Consider the following 25,577-nt stretch of genomic DNA (forward strand, 5'->3'; position numbering starts at 1 on the left):
AGAGTATTGAACGCCTCTTACGAACCTGCAAGGAGAGAAAAGGGGGAGAGAAACATAGAAAAAACACAGACATAAGACGTCACAATACACAAAGAATTTTGTGTGGTTATCTGCCCTCAAGCTGAATGATCCAAATCATGCCTTCAGTAGGTCATGGTGAAGTGGTTTAAAATACAACCAAATGCAAATCAGTGCGTGTGACCATATTGTGGCACTAATGCGTGTTGTGCCTACTACGGCTAACGAGATCGAGATGAGACTTCTCTGTGATCGTGATCAAGTGAGTGACGTACCCTCGCTGCGGCTCCAATGGATTATCAAAGAGCCTATGTGAAAAAAATGTAGTCTTACGAAAGAAACGCTGTGTTGCTGCCTTGCTGGACAAGCAGTCTGTGCGACTGTCAATTAAAACAATGGATAGAAAAGCTTACATTTGTCGTGGCGTAGTATTACTGCATGGGTCTCGGCGGGAGGCGGTGACTAGTAGTCACACGCTAGTGGGTACCGGAAAAAAAGTAAAGAATCACTACCACATAACATGGCCGTCAAATACCTTATGTCGTCCTGTTAGCTGCAGAGCTGTAGGTAGACTTACTTATCCGTAGTACACCGTCCGCACTGTAGCAAGTACAATTAGTACACAAGAGTAAATTGTAGAGTTTGATCAATGCTAGGCTTAGAGAGGGATTATGTGCATTATTTTTAGCTCTTCCTTTAGGTTAAGGATGCTGAAGATGTGAACATACTGTTTTTAAGCCTAAATGCCATTGAAACATCCAATATGCTGTGTCCTTCTGACATCCCTGTGGTATCTGTGTCTTTGAGGACATAGAATTCAGTGTTTGTTTTTCAGGATTCCATGTGGAATGTGTTATTCAAAGAGTTGTTGGTTGGTGTAAGACTGGTGTACCACCAGCAGCTCGCCAGTTTGAATCCAGTATGAATAAATTTTTTAACACACCTGGAGTCTTTGGAGTTTGTGATCCACAACATCCTTTCTGGTGACGAGTGAGCTGCTGACACAAACCCACAAAGAGGAGTTTCCTACAGCAGTCATCTCCGAGCTGAGTCTTGGAACGGCATGATACATGAAAATTGCGGCCAGCGGAAAGGAGTATCGCTGTATCACATAAGGGAACAAGGATCAACTGACTGAGTCGTTGCCGCAACATTTCTTCTTTGGTTTTCGAAGCTGTGGTATTTCTGATTTAGGCACAGCATTCCAAACGGTACCAACAGCCTTTGCTTGGTACATAGGAGAGACGTGGAATGCATCCCGATGTCATTGCAGGCAGTGGCATTTCCCTACGAGCCACATCAGCTCAGCTGGCGGCTCAGGCAGCCTTTCCTTGCATTCCGATGTTTTCCCAGGCAGTAGCATTCTTCTATGAGCCACGTCTTTGAGAGTGGTGGCTCCTATGGCTTTTCCTCTATTTACTGGAGAAGCATGGAACTACGGCCCCTCGCGGCGGGATGCCTGGCTTTCACCTTGTGAATACCCTGCCGGGGTATCTCACAGGGGAATACCAGGACGGGTTCCCTAAGCAAGCGCCTTGAGACCCCTGGGTGATGCGTGCGCTATATAAATCGAAATACATTTACATTTACATTTACATCATTAGACAGCTATTTATCCAAGCAGATATCTCAGTAAGTTGTGTAGATGACAAACATCTATGCTCAGAGTGTTGTTCTGACAGTATTGTTATTGGCTTCATTTTCAGGGAACAAGGTTAAAGTGGTAAAGCTGATTGACACTTGTGTAATGTCATACACAACAATGCAATCTGTGAATCCGCCTCTCCATTTCCTCCAAACTCAAGGAGACCCTCCCATTCAGTGAAGACAATGGTTCGATGCCTACAAATCGTATTTGGAGGCCATTGGGGCACATCTGATTTTTTGCTGAGAAAAAGAAATATTTGTTACTTCACTCCTTAGGCTTTAAAGTTGAGGCTGTACTTAAACACCTACCTGAACTGGTTGTGGGGGAAGGTGAATAAATAGATGGATGTTGGAAACTGTAAGAAAATTGCAAGCGATGTTTGATGTGCAGCCCAGTTTCATAGTAAAAACACACTTCTTTGGGAGAGTTCAGAACTCAGGTAAAGATGTAGTTGCCTACCATACAGTGTTAAGAAGTTTAGTTTCTGACTGCCAATTGGAGAGGTTTTCAGATCATTTGGTTAAAGATCAATTTATCAATCACTGCAGTGACAAACCTATCAGGCAACAATTGTTATCTAGGGTAAATCAATAGTTGGAGGTTGAAATTTAAAACTGCTAAGAGTATAAAAACCTCTCAGCTATCAGCTAAGGAATCATACTGCAAGAGTTCTTGTGTTGCTATGGTTAAAAGTAATTTGGAAAAAAGTTCAAAAGACGAGAAGGTTATGGACAACCCCAAGTCATCTTTTCACAAAACAATCTGTGTTTCCCTTGTGGAGATTGGATGCACACCAAAGGTGGAAAACCATGTCTGGCACTCAATGTAATCTTCAGAATATGTAAAAAACGGGGGCATTTTGCCAAAGTTTGTCAGGGATACAAAATAATATTATCACTAACTTTGAGATATGTCACTAATAACCTCCCACAAGAGGAGGAAAAACGTATTTAAAGAGATTTAAGATATCCGGTTCTTGTGGTGAAATGTGATGAGATTAAAGTGGGAAATCGCAACTTAAATGTGGCTCCTTATGTGGATTAGAAAGTTGGTGTCAAAGTTTTGAATTTATTAGTGGACTCCGGGACACGGATCACAATGATAACACAGGAGGTTAATGATATGATAAGATGTGGCTAATGAGAACATTTTTACCTCCAGATCACCCAGCTGTGTCTTATTAGGAACACAGAATTGACAAGTAGGTATGTCGAGGCATTTTGGAATTTAAGGGTTCAGAGGATAGCTCGTAAAGTTTATGTTGCACACAAATGGTTTAACGTCTGCTCAGATGTGAGTCCCTTGCTCACTTTGCCACTGGAGTCAAGCATGCCCGGCTGAAGACGGCTGTAATGCCAGAAACCAGCCCTGGGAAGCTTGATTCTGGTCCAGGGAAGACATGGCTTGGCAGTTCGGGATGGACTGTTGCCATGAGGCACAGGGTCAGACTGATTTGCATATGGCCATGTCTGAACTGGGGTGGCAGAGTGAGCTAAAGAACGGTGATGAATTAAACCCAGATCAGTTGACTGGGGGTGAGTGTTTGTATTGTCAACGCTCCGTCCATCATCACCTTTAGTTTTTCTTTGTTCGCCCTAAGTTGGCAGGGTATGCTCAGACGTGAGTCCCTTGCTCACTTTGCCACTGGAGTCAAGCAAGCCCGGCTGAAGACGGCTGTAATGCCAGAAACCGGTCCTGGGAAGCTTGATTCCGGTCCAGGGAAGACATGGCTTGGCAGTTCGGGCTGGACTGTTCCCATGAGGCACAGGGTCAGACTGATTTGCATATGGCCATGTCTGAACTGGGGTGGCAGAGTGAGCTAAAGAACGGTGATGGATTAAACCCAGATCAGTTGACTGGGGGTGACTGTTTGTATTGTCAACGCTCCGTCCATCATCACCTTTGGTTTTTCTTTGTTCGCCCTAAGTTGGCAGGGTATGCTCAGATGTGAGTCCCTTGCTCACTTTGCCACTGGAGTCAAGCAAGCCCGACTGAAGACGGCTGTAATGCCAGAAACCGGTCCTGGGAAGCTTGATTCCGGTCCAGGGAAGACATGGCTTGGCAGTTCGGGCTGGACTGTTCCCATGAGGCACAGGGTCAGACTGATTTGCATATGGCCATGTCTGAACTGGGGTGGCAGAGTGAGCTAAAGAACGGTGATGGATTAAACCTAGATTAGTTGACTGGGGGTGAGTGTTTGTATTGTCAACGCTCCGTCCATCATCACCTTTGTTTTTTCTTTGTTCGCCCTAAGTTGGCAGGGTATGCTCAGACGTGAGTCCCTTGCTCACTTTGCCACTGGAGTCAAGCAAGCCCGGCTGAAGACGGCTGTAATGCCAGAAACCGGTCCTGGGACGCTTGATTCCGGTCCAGGGAAGACATGGCTTGGCAGTTCGGGCTGGACTGTTCCCATGAGGCACAGGGTCAGACTGATTTGCATATGGCCATGTCTGAACTGGGGTGGCAGAGTGAGCTAAAGAACGGTGATGGATTAAACCCAGATCAGTTGACTGGGGGTGAGTGTTTGTATTGTCAACGCTCCGTCCATCATCACCTTTGTTTTTTTTTTGTTCGCCCTAAGTTGGCAGTGTATGCTCAGACGTGAGTCCCTTGCTCACTTTGCCACTGGAGTCAAGCAAGCCCGGCTAAAGACGGCTGTAATGCCAGAAACCGGTCCTGGGAAGCTTGATTCCGGTCCAGGGAAGACATGGCTTGGCAGTTCGGGCTGGACTGTTCCCATGAGGCACAGGGTCAGACTGATTTGCATATGGCCATGTCTGAACTAGGCGTTAGGCTGCCAGGGAGCAAAGCTATCCTTGGTTCCCAGTACTTATCCGTGTTTGAGCACCCAATTGATTTAACAAAATGGTATCCATGTGTTAAATAAATTGAGGTTTAAGTAACCAAAAGTTCAAAGCGCACACAAGGCGACCCACCTACCACAATGAATAGCGAAGAGAAAACACCTCAAGTATTGCAAATTTGATACACTCACATTACTGAAAGACTACCAAGTCTCATTCTAACATGCTTTAGATTTGTGTTGACTGACATAGCAACCACGATCTGCCTTGCATCTGTTCCACATATGTTGGCTTTCCCTTAGATTTCTATAATATTTATTTCTCTTTTTTATTCCTCCTTAAGGGGTGTTGGACGTGGCCCTTTTTGCAGGGTCATCCCTAAACTTTTTGCCTTCCTCCCACCCTTTTTGCTGACTTGGTGTTGGTGGTTTTAGGACTCCGGGCACTTAAGCACTGGTTAGCAGTGCAGAGTGCGTGCGCTCTCTGCCCTCCATAGGGTAACATTGGGAACTCCCCCCTTATGGGATCATTCCTAAATAAAACAAAATAAGAATGGCATGTTTGGTATGTGTGGAATGGAAATGATAAATGCTCCGCAATGGTGTGCGCAAATTTATTTTTACTATTTTAGGAATGCCACTTTTAGAAGTTGGCATTTCTGTGTGCTGTGTGCCTGCCTGCATGTCTGTTTCTAGAAGTGACCGGGGCTGGTGAGGAGTGGGTGGCGCCAGGGAGGTAGGGTCACACTGAGTGGGAGGTCTTTAACTAGAGTAGTGGGTGGAGGAATCCCCTGTCCCTGAGTAGGTCAGTGCCTGCCCTGTGCAAAGCTAGCTCCGTGCCCTACTAACACCCTCCCAGCGCCAGTTGAGACTGGAACCTCCAAGACCCTTCCAGAAGCCCCTACCCCCAGACCCTTCCATAAACTTCTACCTCCTTCCAGATGCAGGGCAGGGGCTGTAAGCCCATGCGGTTGTTGTGCTTGTGCTGTCTTGGAGGGAACACTCGGCAAGGAGGAACCACCGCGGTACCCTGCGTGCTGGCCCCTGTTCTCAGCTTAGCCCCTCTGTCTTTCTACTGGACCCAGGAAGAGACCCTGCTGGAGCAGGGGCTGCTGTTCGCCAGGATCGCCATCCTCGCTGTGTCTGACTCTCCCTTGGGATGGCTATACTGCTGGGGAAGAGCTGCCCTGAGGTCTGCTGATCTCTGCCCAACCCTGACTGCTTCCTGGATCCTAGCGCCTCATGAGCGCTGTATGTTAGTTGCCAAGAGAAGAGGGAAGCGTGGACCCTGCAGCCTTGGACTGCCTGCCTGCTACGAGGGAATCCCGGCGCTTTCTACATATTTAAACTGCAGGATCTTATTCTGCTTTTTCCCTGCCTTTTTGTTACCCAAGAGTGGGTGCCCACCCCGCCTTCCTATTTTGTTTTACTCGTGGGTGCCTACCCCGCATTTTTCCTGTTTTTTAAATCCAGGAGCGGGTGCCCACCCTGCTCGCTGAAGTCGCTGAGAAAAATCACCACCACGACCTGATGTTCCCTGGAGGGCCGCCGCGCTGCCTGCGGCGACCCGGAACGGGAAGAAGCGACCAAAAAGGCAATCTTGCCTGGAGGTGGGCGGGGCCTCGCAGGCTCCACCTCCGCCTTCCCCCGTCCAGGAGAAGGCGACCGGGAAACCAGGAGGAGGGCTGCAAGGAAGGCGGGCCCCCGTGTGCCGTGGGAGCCCCGCACGCCTGTCCGAGAGTTAAGGGAAACCGCCAGAGAGGTGCTGCTGTTGGCGGGGCTCTCGTGAGCTGAGGGGAGCCCCGCATACTGCGCCTGCTGCAACAAGGTCGCCGGTGTCGGGTGGAGCCCTTGAGCCGCGTAAGAGGACTGCCGGTGAGTGGGACGGACAGGCGGAGCGAGAGTAACACACACTGCCGGTGTCTGGTTGCTGGAGCGGCCCCGCAGGACTGTGGGCCGCCCCAACATTGGGGGCAGTACTTGGATGAAGGAGCCCGGCGTGGGGGCTGCCCTGAGAGCACAGAGAGTGCTCTGACCTGGTGTACTAGTCAGTGGCGCTGTAGTTTCAGGCCACTGCAACGTTTTCGCTTCTGGTGGGCATCATCTTCGTATAAGAGTCCCAGAGAGGGGCTCCAACTTCACCCCATGAGCGCCACATGCTTTTTGAGTCCCAGAGGAGGGCTCACCTGGGTCACAGCTGTACCGCAGGAGCGGGCAGCTGCAACGTTGGGCCTTATTTCACTTCAGAGCCCCGGAGTGGGGCTCCAGTGCAGACAGTGGCTCCAGAGATGCTTTTACCTTTGTGGGCACCATTTACTTTTCAGAGTCCCAGAGGAGGGGCTCACATTGGTCACAGCTGCACCGCAGGAGTGGGCAGCTGCAACATTGGGGCATGTTTTGACTATTGAGTCCCAAAAGGGGGGCTCTCACTTGCTGAATGTGATCTATGTCTCATGATTGCGATATAATGTATTTCCATGCTTAAGTAGGGTTGGGGTATAGTACCTTCATGTTGATTTTCTGCACAGTGTGATTTTTATGCCCTATGAGACACTATGATCATGCCTAATACTAAAGTTGTGCCTACTATCGTGCTATGGTGACCTAAGCATATGTCTGGTCTAAGGAGGTTATCCCTAATGCAATGCTCATATGATTATGCCTAATGAGATGCCCTATATTATGCCTAATGTTTTATGCCTAATGAATTGCCTCATGTGATTATGCCCAATGCTAATATGGTTACGCCTAATGTTAGGCATAAGGTGATTTAGGCCTATTGGGGGTATGCCCAGTGCTAACATGATTTATGCCTAATGTAGTTTATACTGGTTGCAGTGTTACTACCTTCATTATTTTACCAGTAGGGACTGGTAGCTTTGCATTTACTGGATGTACTTGTGTGATGGTTCTGACAGCGACCTGATTGGCGCTGCCCTGTACATTATCCCCTGTAAATAATGTCCTGGTGCCTGTAGGCACAGTGTATATGTCTGTGATTCTAATGTGTTTTTATAATACAAAGGCTATTTTTATATAACCTCGTGTGGAGTCTCTTTTGTAGTGTGCCTAGTGTGTCGCCGCCGTGTGTGTGTGTTGCGCAAACGCTTTACCCATTGCCTCTGGGATAAGCCTGACTGCTTGTGCCAAGCTACCAACGGGGTGAGCAGGGTTATCCTCAGGGTGTACCCCCCTCACCCTGACTAGACCAGGGGTTTCTGCCTGGCCTTGGTGCGTGCCCTAGCCTACCGGGAACTCCCGTTTCTAAAAAGGGGTGATTGGGTCTCTCGAGAAAATGAACTTGGTGATATCTTAAGAAAAAACTAAATCTGCCGTAAGTAGGTTATCAATTTCCAGTCTAGTTCTTGGAACAACATTGTATCAAAAGTGGTTGAAGCGGGTAGTAAACACAGCATGTGAAATAACAAAACAATATCTATGTAACAGGACAAACATTGATTAAAGACCCGTATAGAGTGAATGAGCAACTTCCTTTTTCACCCACTTTTCAACATAACATAATTTAAAGCCATCTCAGCTTTGAATGAAATAGCACTATTTCCCCAAAGCTTGGCAAAATAATGCCCAATTGTTTGCTGCATTTATCCGCAGATGTCCAAGAAGATAGCTGTCACTAGATGCCATCCAACTCTAGAAATGTCATGTAGATAAATATTTCTTTGCTACCTTATGAAGAGGTCCTGACAAAACTGTGTGGATAACACTGGTTATTTTTTTTCCAAATATCAGGATCAATTGACAATATTTCTTTATTTCTTCTTCCTCCAAATTAAGTTTAATCTGAAGTTATCCAGTGCATTGATCCACTCAAGGTTGATGTGTCGTTTTCTTTTCAACACATTCCTTTTAGTGTATTATTTTGGTGGCTTTGAAGGGCTTAGTGTAGTGTCTTTGTGGTGATGTGTTGAGCTTTTCCTGAATATCTATTAAACTGTAGATCAATAAAGTAAGCTATTTTAATTAATTTAATGCCCACCGCACAACCATCTAAAAAAAGGAATAAACATTCTTGCTGAGAGATAGAATGACTTTGTTAGATGTCTCTCTTTCACGGTATGCCCTAGGTTCCAGAGTAGCGCGGTACTTGCAGAAAAAAGCACTTCAATACCTCATCACGGGTAGCAAGCACTATATAAATGCAAAGCTTTTTTGCCTCTTCTGTCCATCCGCTACCCTTCTGTATCCAAATAACTGAATAACATATCCACCACTCAAATTACTTTCATATTTCACTATACTAATTCACCATTAATCCTTTATGGGTTCCGGATTAGCGTGCTACTCGCCAAAAAAGCGCTTCAACACCCCATCAGGGTAACAAGTGCTATATATTTGCAAACCTTTTTCCCTCTTCTATCCTTCTCAATCTAAATAACTGACTAATATCTACCACTCAAATTACTTTCATATTTCACTATACCAATTCACCACTAATCCTTTATGGGATTCAGAGTAGCTTGCTAATCGCCGAAAAGGCGCTTCGACGCCTCCTCCGGGGTAGTAAGGCCTCTGTAAATGCAATTACAATACAAGCAAAACATTAAGGCCAACTGTATCATTTATGTTTCTGCCATGGGCTTACTGTGGATGCATCTGCTACTCTGACATCTTCAGGTGGCGAAAAATATCCAGGTCAGGCGGCCCCCTGAGGAAATAAGAAGGTGTCTGCTAGTTAACCCAAAATCAAACACTATAAGCCAAGACAGCAAACGGTTTGCTGCTCCATACACTTAGCTGAGGCGGGTCATAGAGACAATTGTGGTGGAATGGTACATCAGAACCGCAGGAGTTTAGGTTGGACTATTGTTCCTACTAGAAGCTGGTGAAAGTTATTCTGTGCTGCAGGTGGAACCTAATAACAATGAAGGACACTGTCAATGCCAGTCCGCATACAGATAGTCAGCAGGATAGAAGCTGCTAACCCAGTTATAAGCCTTGATAGAATAGGTATATTATAAGGGCGCTATTGGCTGAGGACATGGCATGCTAAAAATCTCAGCTGGACCGGGCATTTGGCATTCTGTTTATCCTGGGGTAGGTGACATTTGAAGAAAAAAAAGGCATTGAGGCTGGTGTATGCTATTCGTGGGGCGCATTTCAGTACTGCAGAACATAGATTTAATCAAAATGCAGGGAGTGTGGCAATAAGCATTCAGGACACGTGCCAGTCGCCTGTTAATTTCTTGTTTCCATGCTAGTATTTTTTTTCTCAACATAAGAATATAGCTAACCTTTAGCCACTTTTTAAAAAGATGAAGCTTTTAGTCGCAGAGAGTTATAAATATGTTTCCAGTGAATATTTGACCACTTAAGTATGCCATTCCAGTTTCCATTGGTGCAGTCTTACGTGTCTGTTCTCCTCTTCTCAGTCCATAAATAATGCGGGTTGGCTGTGTTTGCTCATCTCAGGTTGCAGCTCGGTTACCGCTGCGAGGAAAGATTTTTATTAAAATGCAGTTGAAGCGTGCCGGTGGTACAGCAGAGAGGTGAGCAATGCATCTGTGCACAGTGCACCATCGCCCTGAGCATCTGAAGAGATGGGGTCTACTTGCCTTGCAGTACAACGTTCTTTTCTCGGCCACAGACTGTCGACGCAGTATGCATTTCCGATTTTAGGCTGAAAAACGCTGCTATAATTCTTACTGCCTTCACATTTTCTACGCTGTTTCTGGCGAGCATAGTTCCAAAAGGAAGGTGCTTTTTGTAAGCTAAAGTGCTCTGCTGGGCTGCACCTGTAAGGAAACAGCCAGCACCTGTCCATCTCTGTTAAATACAACTGTTCTGGAGAAACGTGTAGATACGTAAACATTAGGGGGCCGATGGTGCACACAAAACACTTGATCACTTATGTTACTGGACACCAGAAACAACAAAGAGGTCTGGATCAAAAAGGGGGCAACCTTTATTTTTTAAGCAGCCTCTTCCAAGACGCAAGCAATGCTGTGAGGCGTGTGGAGTGTGCTGTACAGGGACCGCTGTCCTTTTACTGGAGTATGTTTCATGCAATCCAAGGCTTCCAGGCTTCTTAGTGGCATCTTTCTTGGATCCCCGAAGTCATCAGTAAAGACATCCTCCAGTCCTCTCCCTACCTGCATGAACCCTCCATGGCCTCGCTGATTCATATTGTTCCATCCATCAGTACCTCACTTCCATTGACGGTTCAATTTGTGACTGCTTAGAAATTGGACAGATGTGTTTAATTTCTTCTTTTACCATGTTAACATTATTTTGGTAGTTGTATTTATTAGTGTATTTGTTTAACTAAGGAACACTTTCTTTAGGATAAGCACGCTTTAGCAAACACCGTAATGAGAAATGTGCACATATATCAGACTGAGAGATGAAGGGGGCTATCCAACGAGTGAGTGAAACGAAACACCGCACGACTGAAAACCTTACAGAGTTCAGCGGGTAACCTGTTGCATATCAGCTGCTCTTGTGCTTGTTTTTGCATGACAGTGGCATGCAGCGCCCAAAGCAAAGGAAGTGCGTTTGGAGGGCCCGCTACCTAGGGCGGTAAGTGAGGATTTAGCTTTAGTGTGAGGGTGACCATACCCAGGACACTGGGGTTCTATGAGTGACAAACACCTTCTCCTATCAATATTTTCATCCTGTGGTGTTTTCAACAAATTTGTGCCCTGTTTAACTCTATGCTCTGTTTGCGTCGGCCGCCTTTCTAATGCACATCTGGTTCAGCTATCCGTATAACATTTGGATAATACTACATATTGTAGGAGCAGAGTAGCAAGTATGTCACATTTTCAGATCCTGCCATTGTCATATTTGTGATAATGAGTATCCTGTTGTGGCTTTTAGCCAACCTACCTGAATTAGGTGGTGGTCCAGATAGCTCCTCATTGGCAGTTGCAAGTTTGTTACATTTCTGCAGTCACTTACCATGCCTGATGGCAGCTTCAGATTTTGGACTACTGGAGGATTGATTCATTGAGAGCGGAGTAAGACTTTTCCCATAGGTCATGAAAGGCCCATCCTTTACTGCATGGATTAGGGAACGCTGAACAATGTAGGACCCCAAACACCATGAAATCACAGCTGTATCTAGCGATCGAAAGTATATGATCTAAGTAAGGTACCAATGATAATAGATGAGAGGAACTGTTCCTATCCCTACAAAAGAAGAACATTCCTCATCATTTAAGCGTTCTTGCTATATAATTATATAGATTTGTAGTCCATGAAAAAATGATGCTGAAGGCTTTTTATTTGTGATAGAGGCTACACAATCACACCCAAAAAAACACGAAATTCCCAAATTACTTTAGCATTGGCTTCCCCTGCCATATTCCCTATGCCTTTACTCCCACTAAACGTAATTTTTTAGGGAATTTCGTTCCTCTTTAAAGGTTTGGCTCTTGTAATGTTTAGGGGAAGCCACTTTTTGTTTGCTGGTAAAAGGTGGGTATGACATCTGCCAGTTGACACATTGTTGTGTAGGCAGTTGTAAACAGGATGCAGGACCAGTTGTCGGATTTGCAAACATGGTGGCAGTACTGTGGGAAGCTGTCTTGCCATCCGCCGATCAATGAGGATGGATGGGGACTGGCAAAGCTAACTGATGGCCATCCACCCTCTTGGCAGTGTGACTTTAGGGAGTCAACAAGCACAACCATCCTTGATCAAGGTTGGGGTGGGGTGGGAGGGTGGTAGGCTTGTTTAAGCAATGCTTCCCAACATTGCATGTCCCTTCTTTGAGTCAAAACACCTCACGTCCCTCTGTAGCTAAATTAATGCTTCTACTGCGTTCCCGATCTCCTATTGGGGAGTGGGGAGGCTGAAATCAAAGTAAATTATCAACAGCAGTGTGCCTCCCAGACCATGGATTGACATTTATTTGCGAATAAGAATCTACATGAGTCTTCCTATTCAAGTTCAAAGAATAGACTTTTTGTCTTTTGTTAATTTTCCAATCGAATATGATGCCCATACTTGTTGTTCAAAACATGTTTTTCAACGTAAATCCATGGCCTGGGAGTCCCACTGCTGTTGATAATCTACTGCGTTGCCCTTACCCACTCTCACTGAGAACTTGGACTCGAGTACCTTATTACAATGATTTGTAAAACAAATGCCTTTATTGGAAACATGGTGTCCTTTTCACATAGTTACCTGCCAACCCTACATTAGTCATCAGCCAACCCTACATTAGTCAACTTCCAATGAACGTTTCTTATTTTGGGCAATTCTAGTGTTTGACTGTGCCTAATATAAGCATCTGCTTATATGAATATTAGACCTTCCATGCATGATTAAAATGATATACACGAGCGGTTCACGGTTTCCAATGCTCTGAAACCTTGCAATAGCACAAGAATATTAATCAGAACAAGTAAATAGATCTGATTTGACAATAGCATCTTGAAGGAAAGCGCAATCCACCTTGTGAGAGTACACATAAAAAGCTGAGTGTACAGATATGTGTTTGATCTTCTACAAGAAGTCCTCCTGCAGCAGCTCCAGGGACAATCCTCCACTGCAATAATGTTTAATCACTCTCAAATTGCCTTTTAGAAGAGGAATACTGGAGTGACTGCACTGTGTTAATAGCATGCTCAGCTCACTGTGCATATTAAGCCATACTTCAAGGTACTTAGATATGAAAAGATGAGATGTTTTAGAGATTGTGGCACAAAAATCTCTTTTAAAAAGGATTTGTCCCTTTTGATCACATTCTTTCCAACTATTTCCAATTTAATCACTGAAAGCTGTCTTTGTTAAATCACTTTGAATCATTGTGTTACTAGCATGCTAATGCCTTTTTTCGCCACAAGGACAGCTGATTTTAATGGCTAAAAGGACATCGTTTCTGTGAGTTATACTGAATGCAAGTTGACATTCTTCCCGATTATAAATTGTCCTTTGGATAGAATCAAACTACCAATAGGACTTTGCCATTCATTTTTAACACATTTTTCAGTCTACGAAAAATGAAGCTAGTTCTGTGTACTACCCTTTTTTACTGTAATTAGTACCAATGTATTAAAATGTGTTTTCCAACCACAATCTGAACCTGTGATCATTCTTCAAGGTAACTGCTTACTTCTGTCTGAAATACGTTATCATATTACGTCATGCAGTATTGATTTCATGATTATTGTTAAATAGCTGTGTCATAGAGGTATCGTTGTCCTGTTTTGAAAATACTACAGTATACACAAAAGTGATCGATAGAATGCTTGAATTGATCTCAGCCACTGGTAATTAGTTGGGACCACACCCCAGTCCATTGTTATTCTGCACACCATGCCACCTCGGTTTGGACCCAGCCATCTGAAAAGCAGTCTTTCCCCTGCTACAATGGGAACAGTCCAGCCCAAAATGTCAGGCCCTCCCTGAACCGGTCCACAAGCAACTAGGGGTGGGCAGAGCTTGTGGAAATTTACTCTGTGGAATTCTGCAGTTACATAAATAATCCGCAAGATTCAGTGGGGTTCTGCGAACGGGCGTAATTATCAATGTCGGCTGCTCGCGCTGATTTTTGGCACCGGGAGCTTGTACCGCGCTGTACAATCATGGCAAATGGCACCACACACTGCGCCAGAGGTCCCTGCTTATTTCTGCCGCTCGAGTAGATTTTCTACTTGAGCAGCAGCTTTCTCAACGTAAATGGTTGCAACTGTCCGTGTTGAGAATCTCGCCGGGTGGCGTTCCAGCACTTGAAACTTGCGCTAGGGGTGGAAATTCTTGCTCACCACTTAACGTTTGAGAACCGCATTTGAGAAATAACTCCGTCACATGGTGCTTGATGGCGTTTTGAAGGAAGTTTGTTAAACTTGCAGAGCGCGGAATGCTCAAAACTCTGCAAACCCTGCCGGCGGGGCAGAATTTTCCACCCAACCATACAAGCAACCAACGACCGGTTTCGCCCTAGTTGGGGCTTATCAGACAGGTACAACTTGGTTCCAGTGACAGTGCGCACAGGACCCACATCTGGTCATACCCATCCCATTTAGGGCAATCCACTAAAGTAACAAAAAAGAGTTGGATAGAATGTGTGAATTAATCCCAGCCACTGGTAATTTCTTGTGCCGCATCCCAGTCCATTGTTCTGCGTATCATGCCACCTCAGTTTGGACCCAGCCATATGCAAATCAGTCTTGACCCTGCTCCAATGGGAACAGTCTAGCTCAAACAGTCAGGCCAGGTCCTCCCTGAACCGGAACACAAGCAACCCAGGGCTGGGTTCGCCCTGGTTAGGGTAATCAGCCAGGTATAGCTTGCTTTCAGTGACTTTAAATGCTTTCTGAATCTCCCACCCCATTCAAATGCATCAATATACCCAGTACCACAAGGAAGAAGAGAAAAAGAGTGAGGGGTTGAATGGCATGTTATGCTATGTTACATGAATTTATAGCATGCATGGCTGTCCTCAAGAGGGCTTCCCAGAGCACCTGATGTAGCAGTGCAAAAGATGCAAGGTTTAGAACTGAAACAACCAGCTCTTAAGTTGTTTCCTGAATCTACAATGATTAGATTTGTTCTGCAGGCTAGTCGGAAGTGTATTCCAAAAGCTATGTGCTAAAACATGGAAAGAACTTCCTCCCTGTTTGGCAAAATTAAAACCTGAAATCACCGGCAAATTGCAGTAAGCCGACCTTAACATGGTTAGGCAATAAAGCTGGAGGAGAGCGAACAGAATTGGCGCTCACACTTTGAGGATTCAATGAGTCAAACAAAAAGCCTTGAATTGAATGTGCTTCTCCTCTGGGAGCCAGTGCAGATTACGCAGCTGATTCCACACTGAGCAAGTTCTCAGCAAATGGCATAACAACCTCTCAGCCGCATTTTCAGTGATCCGGAATTTCTTCTTAGAGTGCCTAGCAGAGTCCATAATATATACAGTAATCTAGGTGCAAAATAATTAGGGCCTTTACGATCATCTTCTGAACTGATGGAGAGAAAAAAACTGACATTTTCTTCAGGCACCTTAGTATCCCAAAGCAGCAGGATGTGACTGCTTGAAGTTGTGGCTCAAAGGAAAGCTTATTGTCAACCCAAACTCCCAAATCCTGAACTGCTAATTTGGGCGCAGGAGCTTGACTCGGCACATTAGGCCATCAGTGAGAACCCCATTTCAGAGAGTGTTTGCCAATAGCTAAAACCTCTGTTTTATTGGCATTTAAATTGAGGCAATTCGAGTTCATCCATTGTGCCACCACCAAAAGAAAAGCAACTCTATGAGACTGAAAACCTAGCCCAGCCTCGTTCCCCCATTCTTCACTAATGGACCGTTGAGATCACTTCTCTGAATGTAAGAGCTCCATGATCATACAGCCCAGTGTCCTGTCCAAAGCCTGGGGAAAACATGCACAGATTACTGCTCTATGGCCTTTCAGTGGCAGTGTCTAATACTGAAATGTTTAGGAGAAGCATACTCCCGTATGGATTTCTTCCATGACAGTGGTGTAGGGATGATACCAAAAAACTCCTTACCATCTAATGCAACAACCACACCAGTGTTGATGAGTCTTCACTCGCTATGCAGCAACATCTGGGACCAGAGTAAGAAGGAAAAAAATGTAATCTCAGAGTGCGCTATCCTGGTCTGTTGGTGATCACATGCCCCGGGCGCCACTTTACCTTTTTGCCTCTCCAACTCAATTGTCGTTACTGGGCTCCCCCAGCTTCTGGAAGCGGACACAACATTGATTAAAACATTGCCTCCAGTGGGGGGAGGGATGCGTGCGAGCAGATGGGAGGTTGTATGCTGCCATTGTATTTTCTTCCCTCTTCCAATCGGAGACAAGCACTCCCCAAAGCAGGCTTGGGGGTTATTTCTTTCCGATGGTTTAAGTGAAACAAAGGAGGTATCCAGAACCTGTTACAAAACACAGGAAAGATACGGGTGTGGGGGTAAACATTTTACTTGTTTAAAATACACTTTTTCCTTCTCCCTGACTTGGGCTAGATTCCTAAATTGTATGGTAAGCAAGCCGAATCCAGTAAAAATGACATGCAAGTCGAAAGGTGTTTGGGGCACACAAAATGCATACAGGGGCAGTCTATCTGGTGAGAATAAACGGACGGGGCAGAGCACTCCAGGAGCCTTGTGGGCTAAAGTTGGTTCTTTTCCCTGGAATATTTAACGGGCCATCTGAACAATGCTTTGAAATTCATATTTTGTACAGTGAATTAATGAAAATGTGGGCTTCCAAAAGTTGAGTAGCGATAGTCATAACAATTTGTTCCATGCTGACACAATTGGACAAGAAAGACAGAGCAATTATCCTTCTAGAAACAGATAGAAAACTCTACCTAATTATGAATCAAAGTAAAAAACGGTATTAATGTTGTGTAACAACACTGCAGTGCCACTTTCTGCATCTCATGCTTTGTAACAGAAGGAAATAATGCCCCCTGGTTGCTCAAGTGATGTGCATTTTAGGTCGCAGCCTACCAGAGAGCACAGCTATGTGGTATGCGAAAGACATCTTGGGGAGTTTTAGAGAATTGACCTGAGAATTCATTCTGCCCGTTGCTTGCAATTGGCTTTGCAACTCACATCTTCTTGCTTTCCATTTGCTTAGAATCTCAAGGTTCACTTTGTCCCTCCCATGCCAAAACCTTATTTCCCACTATCCTTCAGAGCGCTCCCTTTCTGTAAACAGACTTGTAAATCTTGTTCTTATCTCGTCACATTTGTTGTGATTTTAGCACCAGGTATTTGTAAACAACCAGAAGCCCACTCATTGTTCTCTACGCCACCTCATGTTCCTCTCCCTGTTCCACTTTAAAGCTCCACAGCCCCCCTCCATTTCCCTTTTCCCCTTTTGCCACCTCTACCCATACTTACATTGACTCATCCCCAGAGGTTGTCTGTCTTTCTTGTGTTTACTTTCAGCCTTTATGGAAGTCTGCTCTGCACCAATTACACTCTATCATTCATGCCCTTCCAGCCTGTTCTAAGGTATAAACTATGCTTGTTTAAGCCTTGCACTTTACTTAACAATCCTACCTATACAAAGTATGTTCTTACGTCCCCCCAAACATGCCTCCAAGTCTTCATTTCCAGTCCCTGCCCTACACAACTACACTTACCGGGCCATAACTATATGATGTGCAGCAGTTGCAGCGCCACCATGCCCCAAAAATAAAACCAACACAGATTAATGCTTTCTTTCACTCATCTCTCAGAAGCACAGTTGCCTATTTCCTGACTTGCACTGCAGTCATTGACACGCTGGCCATGACTTTGCACGTTGTTAGGTCTTGCATAGTCAGTGCATGCACTGTCTCTTTGAGACATGCTGTATCTAGAATATGGGCTTCAAGCACCACCCATCTTTCTAATTTTTTCCTTTACTGTCCTTCGTAAATGGCTTCTTTTTATTGGTTGATAAGCTTAGTAGTCCCTCCTTTCTATGTTTATAACCTCCCATGAGGACTGCCCCTGTGCTGTTACTGGTTGTTATTTATTTGTTTCAGATATCTCTTTTTCCCCTTTTGCTTGTTCAAACTCAGAAACTGCACGCACCCATGCTTGCTCCCTCTCCCTGGCTGCAGTTAACTCCTCCTCCTCCTCCCCCCCATTCGCTCCCTCTCTTCAGCTGCCTCCTCCTCCCGCCTGCTTTTCAGATGCATGGCCTGATGCCTCGGAGCAGAATTAAGTTTGCAATTCGTGGTCTCACAAATGTTTTACAGACGACGAGGACTGCCCGTTGCTCTGAGAGGAAGGAAGATCCATTTTCCAAGTTTGAAAAGGCAACTAACAAGCCTTTCTAGTCGACAGAAGGGCCATGTGAGGAGGCGGGAGGCCCCTCGGAATTCCCCTTCTGATTTGTAAAGATACCCACATGGAGCCCCGTGCGCCTGACGCCGGAGGAATAGCTCACATGATTACTCTTTGAAGTGACCAGATCACTGTCAGCACGAACGTCGACGGTTTAGTTTTTCAAGTGTTGATGATCACCCAGGATAACAAACTAATGATTAATCACTCACTGGGCTGATATTACTTCTTTTTCTTCAAAACTTCGCACTGTATTTAGATATAATTTTTTCTATGTAGTATATGTCCATGTATCTTGTGGAATGTATTGTGACATTTAAATATTTTAATGTTTGTGCACTTTAAGTCCTAAATGTTGGTTCCGAAGAACTGTTCTGTGTGTGTATATAAATATATGTACTAAAATAAGTCTGCACTATTATTTCAAAATACTGATAAAGAAATATATTGTGAAAGTAATCTAAGAGTTTTCAGATTTTTGGTTTGGATATAAGGTATATTGTGCTCTTTTTCATTTGTTGACTGTTCTCATCCATTTGGAGAGGCATAACTGTTAAAAATTATTTTTGACTTTGAAGAGTGGCAGAACCACTGTTTTACCTATAGTTTCTCGATAGCAGTCTGTGATTTCGGGTGTGCGCATGGATCCCTGTAGCAGGCCAGCTAGGCGCAGGCTTCTCGACCAGTACATATGCCGAAATCACACTATGCAAAACATTTCTGAAAACAGTTGGCTTGTTGTCCCACCAGATCATAAAACAGGCACACAAAAATTCAAAACACTGGTCCTTTCATTCACCTTTCAGAGCTGCCCATCGGGCACTGCCTAATTGCCCTGTAGGCAGGGCCACTGTAATTATGTGGTAGAAGAGGACCAAATTATGTAGCAGGATTGAGAAAATTATGCGGCAAGGAAAGGCAAATTATGCAGCATAATGCACCACATTTCGTAATAGTATTATTTAGTCGGGTCGAAAACTAAAATTAAGACAGTTATATTAAATGTGTTAATGCTTATACAACACTTTAAAGTACAACACAGTTTTGGGCATGCCCTGTATTTACAGAAAGCCTGTAAGTTTTGATGCCCAGAAACGGCTGTATAATGAGCAAAAATAAAATAAAAGCCTGTGGTACTGCACCCTTCCTTGCTTTGTGGATTTTCTTTTATTGCTTAAGCTACTGCTGGGATATTTTTTTTTACAAAAAACAGAACTAAGACACATAGTTATAGGCAACCCCAATAGCTCAAACTTTCTCTGATGCGAGACCGATTACATTGTAGATGCTTGTTATTAACTATGTAGTGGCTGCTGGTATTCTCATCTGAAAACCGAGTACATATCCTTCTGAAGCAGCAACCACAACTCCCATTACTGATCTTCTATAGCGCCTCTCCCGTCCAGTTGCATCAGCACTTCCACAGGAGTTCTTTCCATTCATGCAGCAGATGCAGTGGCACCAGTACACGATGGCTTCAGGGACCAATCGACTACAAGCTAAAGCTAATGCCTCATTTTAGGTTTTAATAGCACCCAATGAGCCTATTTCCTTCCTTGCACTGGGTGCCATCACACACCGTCAACCCGACTGCTCACTCCCACACATTTTGTACCTGACTCAGTTGTTAACTACAAAGTGTCCTCTTTCACGTCTGTGCTGTAATAACACCACAAACAGCTGTCGCCCTTCTCTGCTGCACCCATACCCCAACAGACTTCTCCCATCCGTAACCGACGCAGCTACACTTCCTGGCCCAGAAGCTTTTCTTTTGTGCAGGTGCAGTGGCACCTTGCCCCAGACAAACCTATTCACCACACACACCTGCTTCCTTTCACCCATCTACATATTCTCTCCCGTCCGTAGTTTGCTCCCCATTCCCAAAGGCATAGCCTCTTTTGGTGCAGCAGGTGTAGTGGTGTCACAACATCTTTTTCTCTCGCATGTGGTTTTCATTTCAAACCACGCTTGTTGTGCCTTTTTCACCTGTGTTACTTGAAAACAACCTCAAATCACAGCTGTTTTCTTTCTGGAAGACCACCAGCTCTCCATGGTCCTGTTTAGTGCATAATTTGAGCCCGTGCTTTCTGGTGCTCAGCACCGGCACTTAATTGGTTTCCAGAACTCAGCAGAGCACCTAATTGGCAACACCATACTTAGAACGATCTACCACATAGTGGCGCTGCTCATCTAATTTAGAGATCAGCAGACCAACGGTTGTTTAAGAATACAATATAGATTAAAATTGCGAATACCTGCCTCCCCCGCTATTCCTTTAGATTGACCCTTCTTTGGTAGTCGAAATATTTTTATGTGCGGTGAAGGGACAAATAAGACAGTAATATTACACAATATAGTATTTCTTTATTGCAGCGCCACTAAAAAGGGGGTGAAGAAACATCCAGTTATAATCAAACTAGTTCCAGTTTTTAAAAAAAGAACCGGAAATAAATTATCATCATCTAGCTAAAAAAGCTTTTACTTTTCCACCCACGTGGGTACTGCTGAAATCTAAATTAAATAAAACATGCGTTCTCTGTTAAAGTTAAAGACATAAATCGTATTAAATCATCTTTAGTTCTCTACCCTGGAAGTGTTGCCTGCAGATTTGAGCAACTGTAATGGGAGCAAGAAATAATTGATAAACAGCAAAATATGTATCTGTAATACGTTTTTGATTTCAACAACACAGTGTCGAAAATACACTGAATTGTGTATTAATTATGTATTAAATATTTTGTATTTAATAATAATCCACATTTTGTAAAGCGCGCAATCACCCGTAAGGGTCTCTAGGCGCTGGGGGCCGTCGGGAAGATTAGGCAGGCTATTGCCCAGAGTCACATGGTGCCGCCGGAGCCGGGGATCGAACCGTGATCCCCAGATTCCGGAGTCAGTCGCCCTAGCCGCGGCGCCACACCTCCTGACTGAGGCTAGTAGATGTATCACTATCTGTACATTCATTTTTAGGTTTACAATGGCAGTGGGAAATGCCATTGAAAATCTTGCTTGAATCGAACAGAATTACAGATTTAGATGCAACTGTAATGGATCATACAACTATTTGACCATTTAGTGTACGGGCTACCACAAGTTAATCTATTTAAGTGAAAATAATTGTTTCAAATAAACGCATTTAAAATCATTTGTTACTTTAAATTTGTTTATTGATTTTTAACTTGAATGAAATAAACTGCAACAAAACACAATGAGCTATCGCATACAGCAAAGAACCGATTACAGGCATCTCGCGCTTTCACAAGAGTTGATGGTTAGTACAATAGACTGTTCATCAAGAAAGCCTTCTTCAGTGGCCCCTGCTCCATAGGTCCCCAGTTCACCATTCTGTAGGAGCTATGAAGGCACCTGGCCAACCTGCTCGTGACTGCGTGACTTCATATATCGCTGCTGCCAGTCTTTAACGTTTAGCCATGCTGCGTCTTTTTGATTGAGACTGCAGTGCTCAATATGTAATATTCTGTTTTTTCAATTCAGATATAACATACATTTATTAAACAATTGTTGACTGGAACTAAATAATTGTTTTACTCACTGGTTTACGAGGGGTCCAACAATTTTAGCTAACACTGTCCTGAGGATGGTCTTGCGTACTGGGGACTAAAGAGACCGAAAATTCGACGGTGCTTTCACTTCTTCTCTGTAAAGTATTTTGTGGATCTACGTCCTTGAATCATTGATTCCACCTAAAGGACGGATGATACCAGAGATAAGAGTGGAGTGATATTACTTTCTTCATAATCTATGATCTCAAATTGCCTTTAGTGATACAGGATTAATGTAGGATTGTTTTACATGTTATGTAACCCATGTTCTGTTTCGGAATATGATTTGTAGTATCGGGTAACTTCCATTAAGAATATATAATTTTTCATGTACGCTTAGTTTATTCTTTTTTATGGGCTCCATTTTACATAATACTTTATTGATATGCAATGTATTATTGAATACTGATGCCACCTTTTGGAGCACTGAATATGCTTAATTGGGTAATTTTTAGGTCTCGCCTAAAACATGCTGTAATCAGGATATGTTAATAAAGCTCCACCCACTTTACGCCCATCTTTGTAATTGGCTCCTGTCCCTGTCCTTTGTAAATGGTGGCTTTTCATTGGGCAATAGGCTTAGTAGTCCCTCCTTAGTACCGCCTTGTCTCTTCTTGTAACCTCCCATGAGGGCACGCCCCTGTTACATGTGTTGTTCCTCCCTAAATCTTATTTACAGCCTCAATGGACTATTTCTTAATAAAAGGCTTCAGGCAGGTCACACACTTAACCCTAAGCTAGGCTTGCGGTGCTTACTTCACTCACAAGAACATCTCACATTTATAGGAGAGTGTCTATTAATTTCCCTTCATCAACTCCACACGTAGAAAAACCGAATTAATTATTCTGTCATATTTCAAAGCTACTAATGTTATATATGGACATAGCTTGTTGACTGAACTTGTGGTACTGTCTTGCATGCAATGCATTATGGGTAGGGTGGATTTACCATATCTTCTGCAGGCTGCAGTACCTTATGTGGCCAACAGAGGTCCCCTGGGTACTGCACCCTGTAACGTGGCTAGGTAAAAAACATTGGCATGTATAATGCCAATAACTCCAACTTTTGCAGGGTGCTGTACTATATGTGGCCAAAAGCGGGCCCATGGGACCTCTTTTGGCCATACATGGTACTGCACCCTGCAACTTGGCCAGGTAAAACAAATATTTGCAATGCAATAGGTCTGGCAATTACGCAAGTCTTAGCTATTAGCATTGTAAATGACAATGCCTTTTAGTTATGTTTTGATTTTTAAAACCTAAATAAAAAGCATTGCCATTTACAATGCCAATAGCTTAAACTGGCATAAATGCGAGACCTATTGCATTGCAACTGCTTGTTTACTTAAGCCAAAAGGCTGGCATCCAATGCTAGATCTGTTGGCTTTGCAAGTGCTTGTTATATGAGGTAGCAAACTGTGTGCACTGCAAAGGTGCTAATTACAGTCCATTTAGACAGACTGCCCATGCCATTTAAATAGATGGCCTCATTTAAAGTTCAACAAAAGTTACCCTAAACTTTAGTTGTGGTGGAGAAGAAGTATCAGCCACACGAACTATGGAGCAACTATCCTCTGTAGATTCCTGCCAGTGTGGTAGGCATTTTTCCCCTGATGTGGGCTTTGCTACCCTGGGGACAACCATCTTGAGGGAGGTGCAGGCATTTTCCATGGAAGCTCTCATGAATTTGAGCCCTCATGACTCTACCCTTCTTAACTTTGGCCCCATTATCTGTCCTCTGTCACCCCAGGAGTGTCCTAGACTTGTGATTCGACCATTTATGCTGTTGCCCCACTGTCTATACCTACATCTACCACTCATCCGACTATGTGCGTACCCCACAACACGCAGGATACATTTAGTACCCACATCTGAAAGATCCTTGACGTGCTTGGTATCTGGTGGTGTAGCCTAAATCCTCACCTATTACTTCCATGTAGTCCTGCTCCATTGTCTTTTTGTCAATCTTTTACCTTCCTGAATATGTGCATTTTCATGAATGATAGTTTACCTGTTACTCTACTAACCAGAGTGTTTCAGAATCTAGTCTGCCCCTTTTTCCATTTGTTAATCATGATTACATACATGTAGGCTCAAGCTTCTCACGCACAATCATTGAAGCTGTTCTTTATATTTAATCGCATGTAGCGCATTTTATGAAGCCATTTTAAGCACATTTTAAAAAGCACAGCTTTACTTGGGAAGTATTTGAATCTCCATAGAGAAAAACTAGGGATATACATCCTCTCTACTAAAAGCCGGAGGAGACAGGCATTCAAACAATAGATAGTACAAAAAAGATAAAGGGGCAGTGGCTCAGCAAAACAGCTCCTAATGAGTTGGAAAGTAAAGGATATAAAGTTAGGGGTAAAAGAGGGAAGTAGTTCAGTGTAGGATAGGGAAGGATAGAGCAATGCTGATACATGGTGGGTTGAGTACAGGGTTGTGTGGCAAGAAAGAGGTCAAGGGAACACCATGTCAGGCTATGGATCAGAGTTCGTCATTAGTTGAAGGGCCCTTTCATTGTTCATTGCTCCCTTCACTGTACTGTGGATCTTGCTGCACAGTGACATACTTCTGGTTCCCAAGCCTTTCTCCTTCACCAAGCTTTTTAAACTAATGACATATTGACCCTGAACATGTCTCAACAACTCTCCTCTCTGAATCAGTGCTCATAGCTTTCTTTGCCCCATTTTATAGTTTGGGCAGGTTCTGCTATTATTCGTACACAATATCTAATGCGTTGCATATTTGCTGTAAATGTAAAGACTTGGGATAGGAATGTGATACATAAATGCATTTAACAAATAATAAACACCCCTTAACTCCCCAGCCCCAGAAAGGTTTATGGTAACGTTTTGGAAAAAATGTTTTGTATTACTACTGCTTTAACATAATTGCTGTTTGTATCAGCTCGAATACTCCAAATATGCATTTGATTGAATAACTCTATGACCAGAACCTGTATTTTCTCATTCAATGTAGGCATCGATGGCTTCATTCCACTGCTGACGAACCCCCGACAACCCACCCACCAACTCCTCGTAAATTCATCTGGGAAAACCACAAATTCAACATGAGCGCTACCCCGGGGCAGTATGTTCCGTTCTCAACCACTCGCAAGAAGATACACGAGTGGGTCCCACCGGAGGCATCTAACAAGTAAAACTATCAAGAGAACACCTCGATTGCCATGTACATTTTTTCTGCAAATAAAACCGGGTTTAAATTAATCTTTAGCGAAACGTTTTCTTTTATTAGATAAGTATGGCTTGCTAATGTGTCCCTGCATGTCATTGTGGTGTCCCTGTGTGACTGCAGGTGCTACTACTGTTTGCTGCAATGCAATGAATAAATATGGCAATAATAGGACAGTAAATAAAAGTACAATATTACTTAAGTTAACAGACCCTGTTACTAACAGCTCTACGGCTGAGCAATCCATTGGTGGTAAGCACCTTGCATATCCTTGGTTCTAATTAGAACTTTATTGGAGAAAATCCTGACACAAAACAGAGTAACAAAACCTCAATTCAAGAATCATCTTAATAGAATTTTAACACACGTGCCTCGACCTCTAACACGACAGACCACTGCGGACCTTCTTTTAAATGTTTTTCACTTAAAAACACCTATTTCCGCTGCCTAAAAAAGCGCACTGTGATCTGGCACCTTACCTTTCCAATATATCTTGCCCTTCTGAGCACACTGCAAAAAACTATTCAATCATAAATAATGCTGTTCCCTCCTAGTTCATTATGGAACATTTTTGCAGAA

The 25,577-nt window shown here is 43.9% G+C and overlaps 1 protein-coding gene across 1 annotated transcript in view; it reads left to right on the forward strand.

The window, feature by feature from the left end:
- The window catches only part of NDUFA12 (NADH:ubiquinone oxidoreductase subunit A12), a 167,345-nt gene extending 142,312 nt beyond the window's left edge, over positions 1 to 25,033 (forward strand). Inside the window, exon 4 of the mRNA XM_078655869.1 lies at positions 24,786 to 25,033. Coding sequence (XP_078511995.1) covers positions 24,786 to 24,966 — 181 coding nt within the window. The 3' untranslated portion in view covers positions 24,967 to 25,033. The remainder of the gene's footprint in view (positions 1 to 24,785) is intronic.
- The last annotated feature ends 544 nt before the right edge of the window (positions 25,034 to 25,577 follow it).

The sequence above is a fragment of the Lissotriton helveticus genome, chromosome 1_1 (genome assembly GCF_964261635.1).
Source record: "Lissotriton helveticus chromosome 1_1, aLisHel1.1, whole genome shotgun sequence".
Taxonomy (NCBI): domain Eukaryota; kingdom Metazoa; phylum Chordata; class Amphibia; order Caudata; family Salamandridae; genus Lissotriton; species Lissotriton helveticus.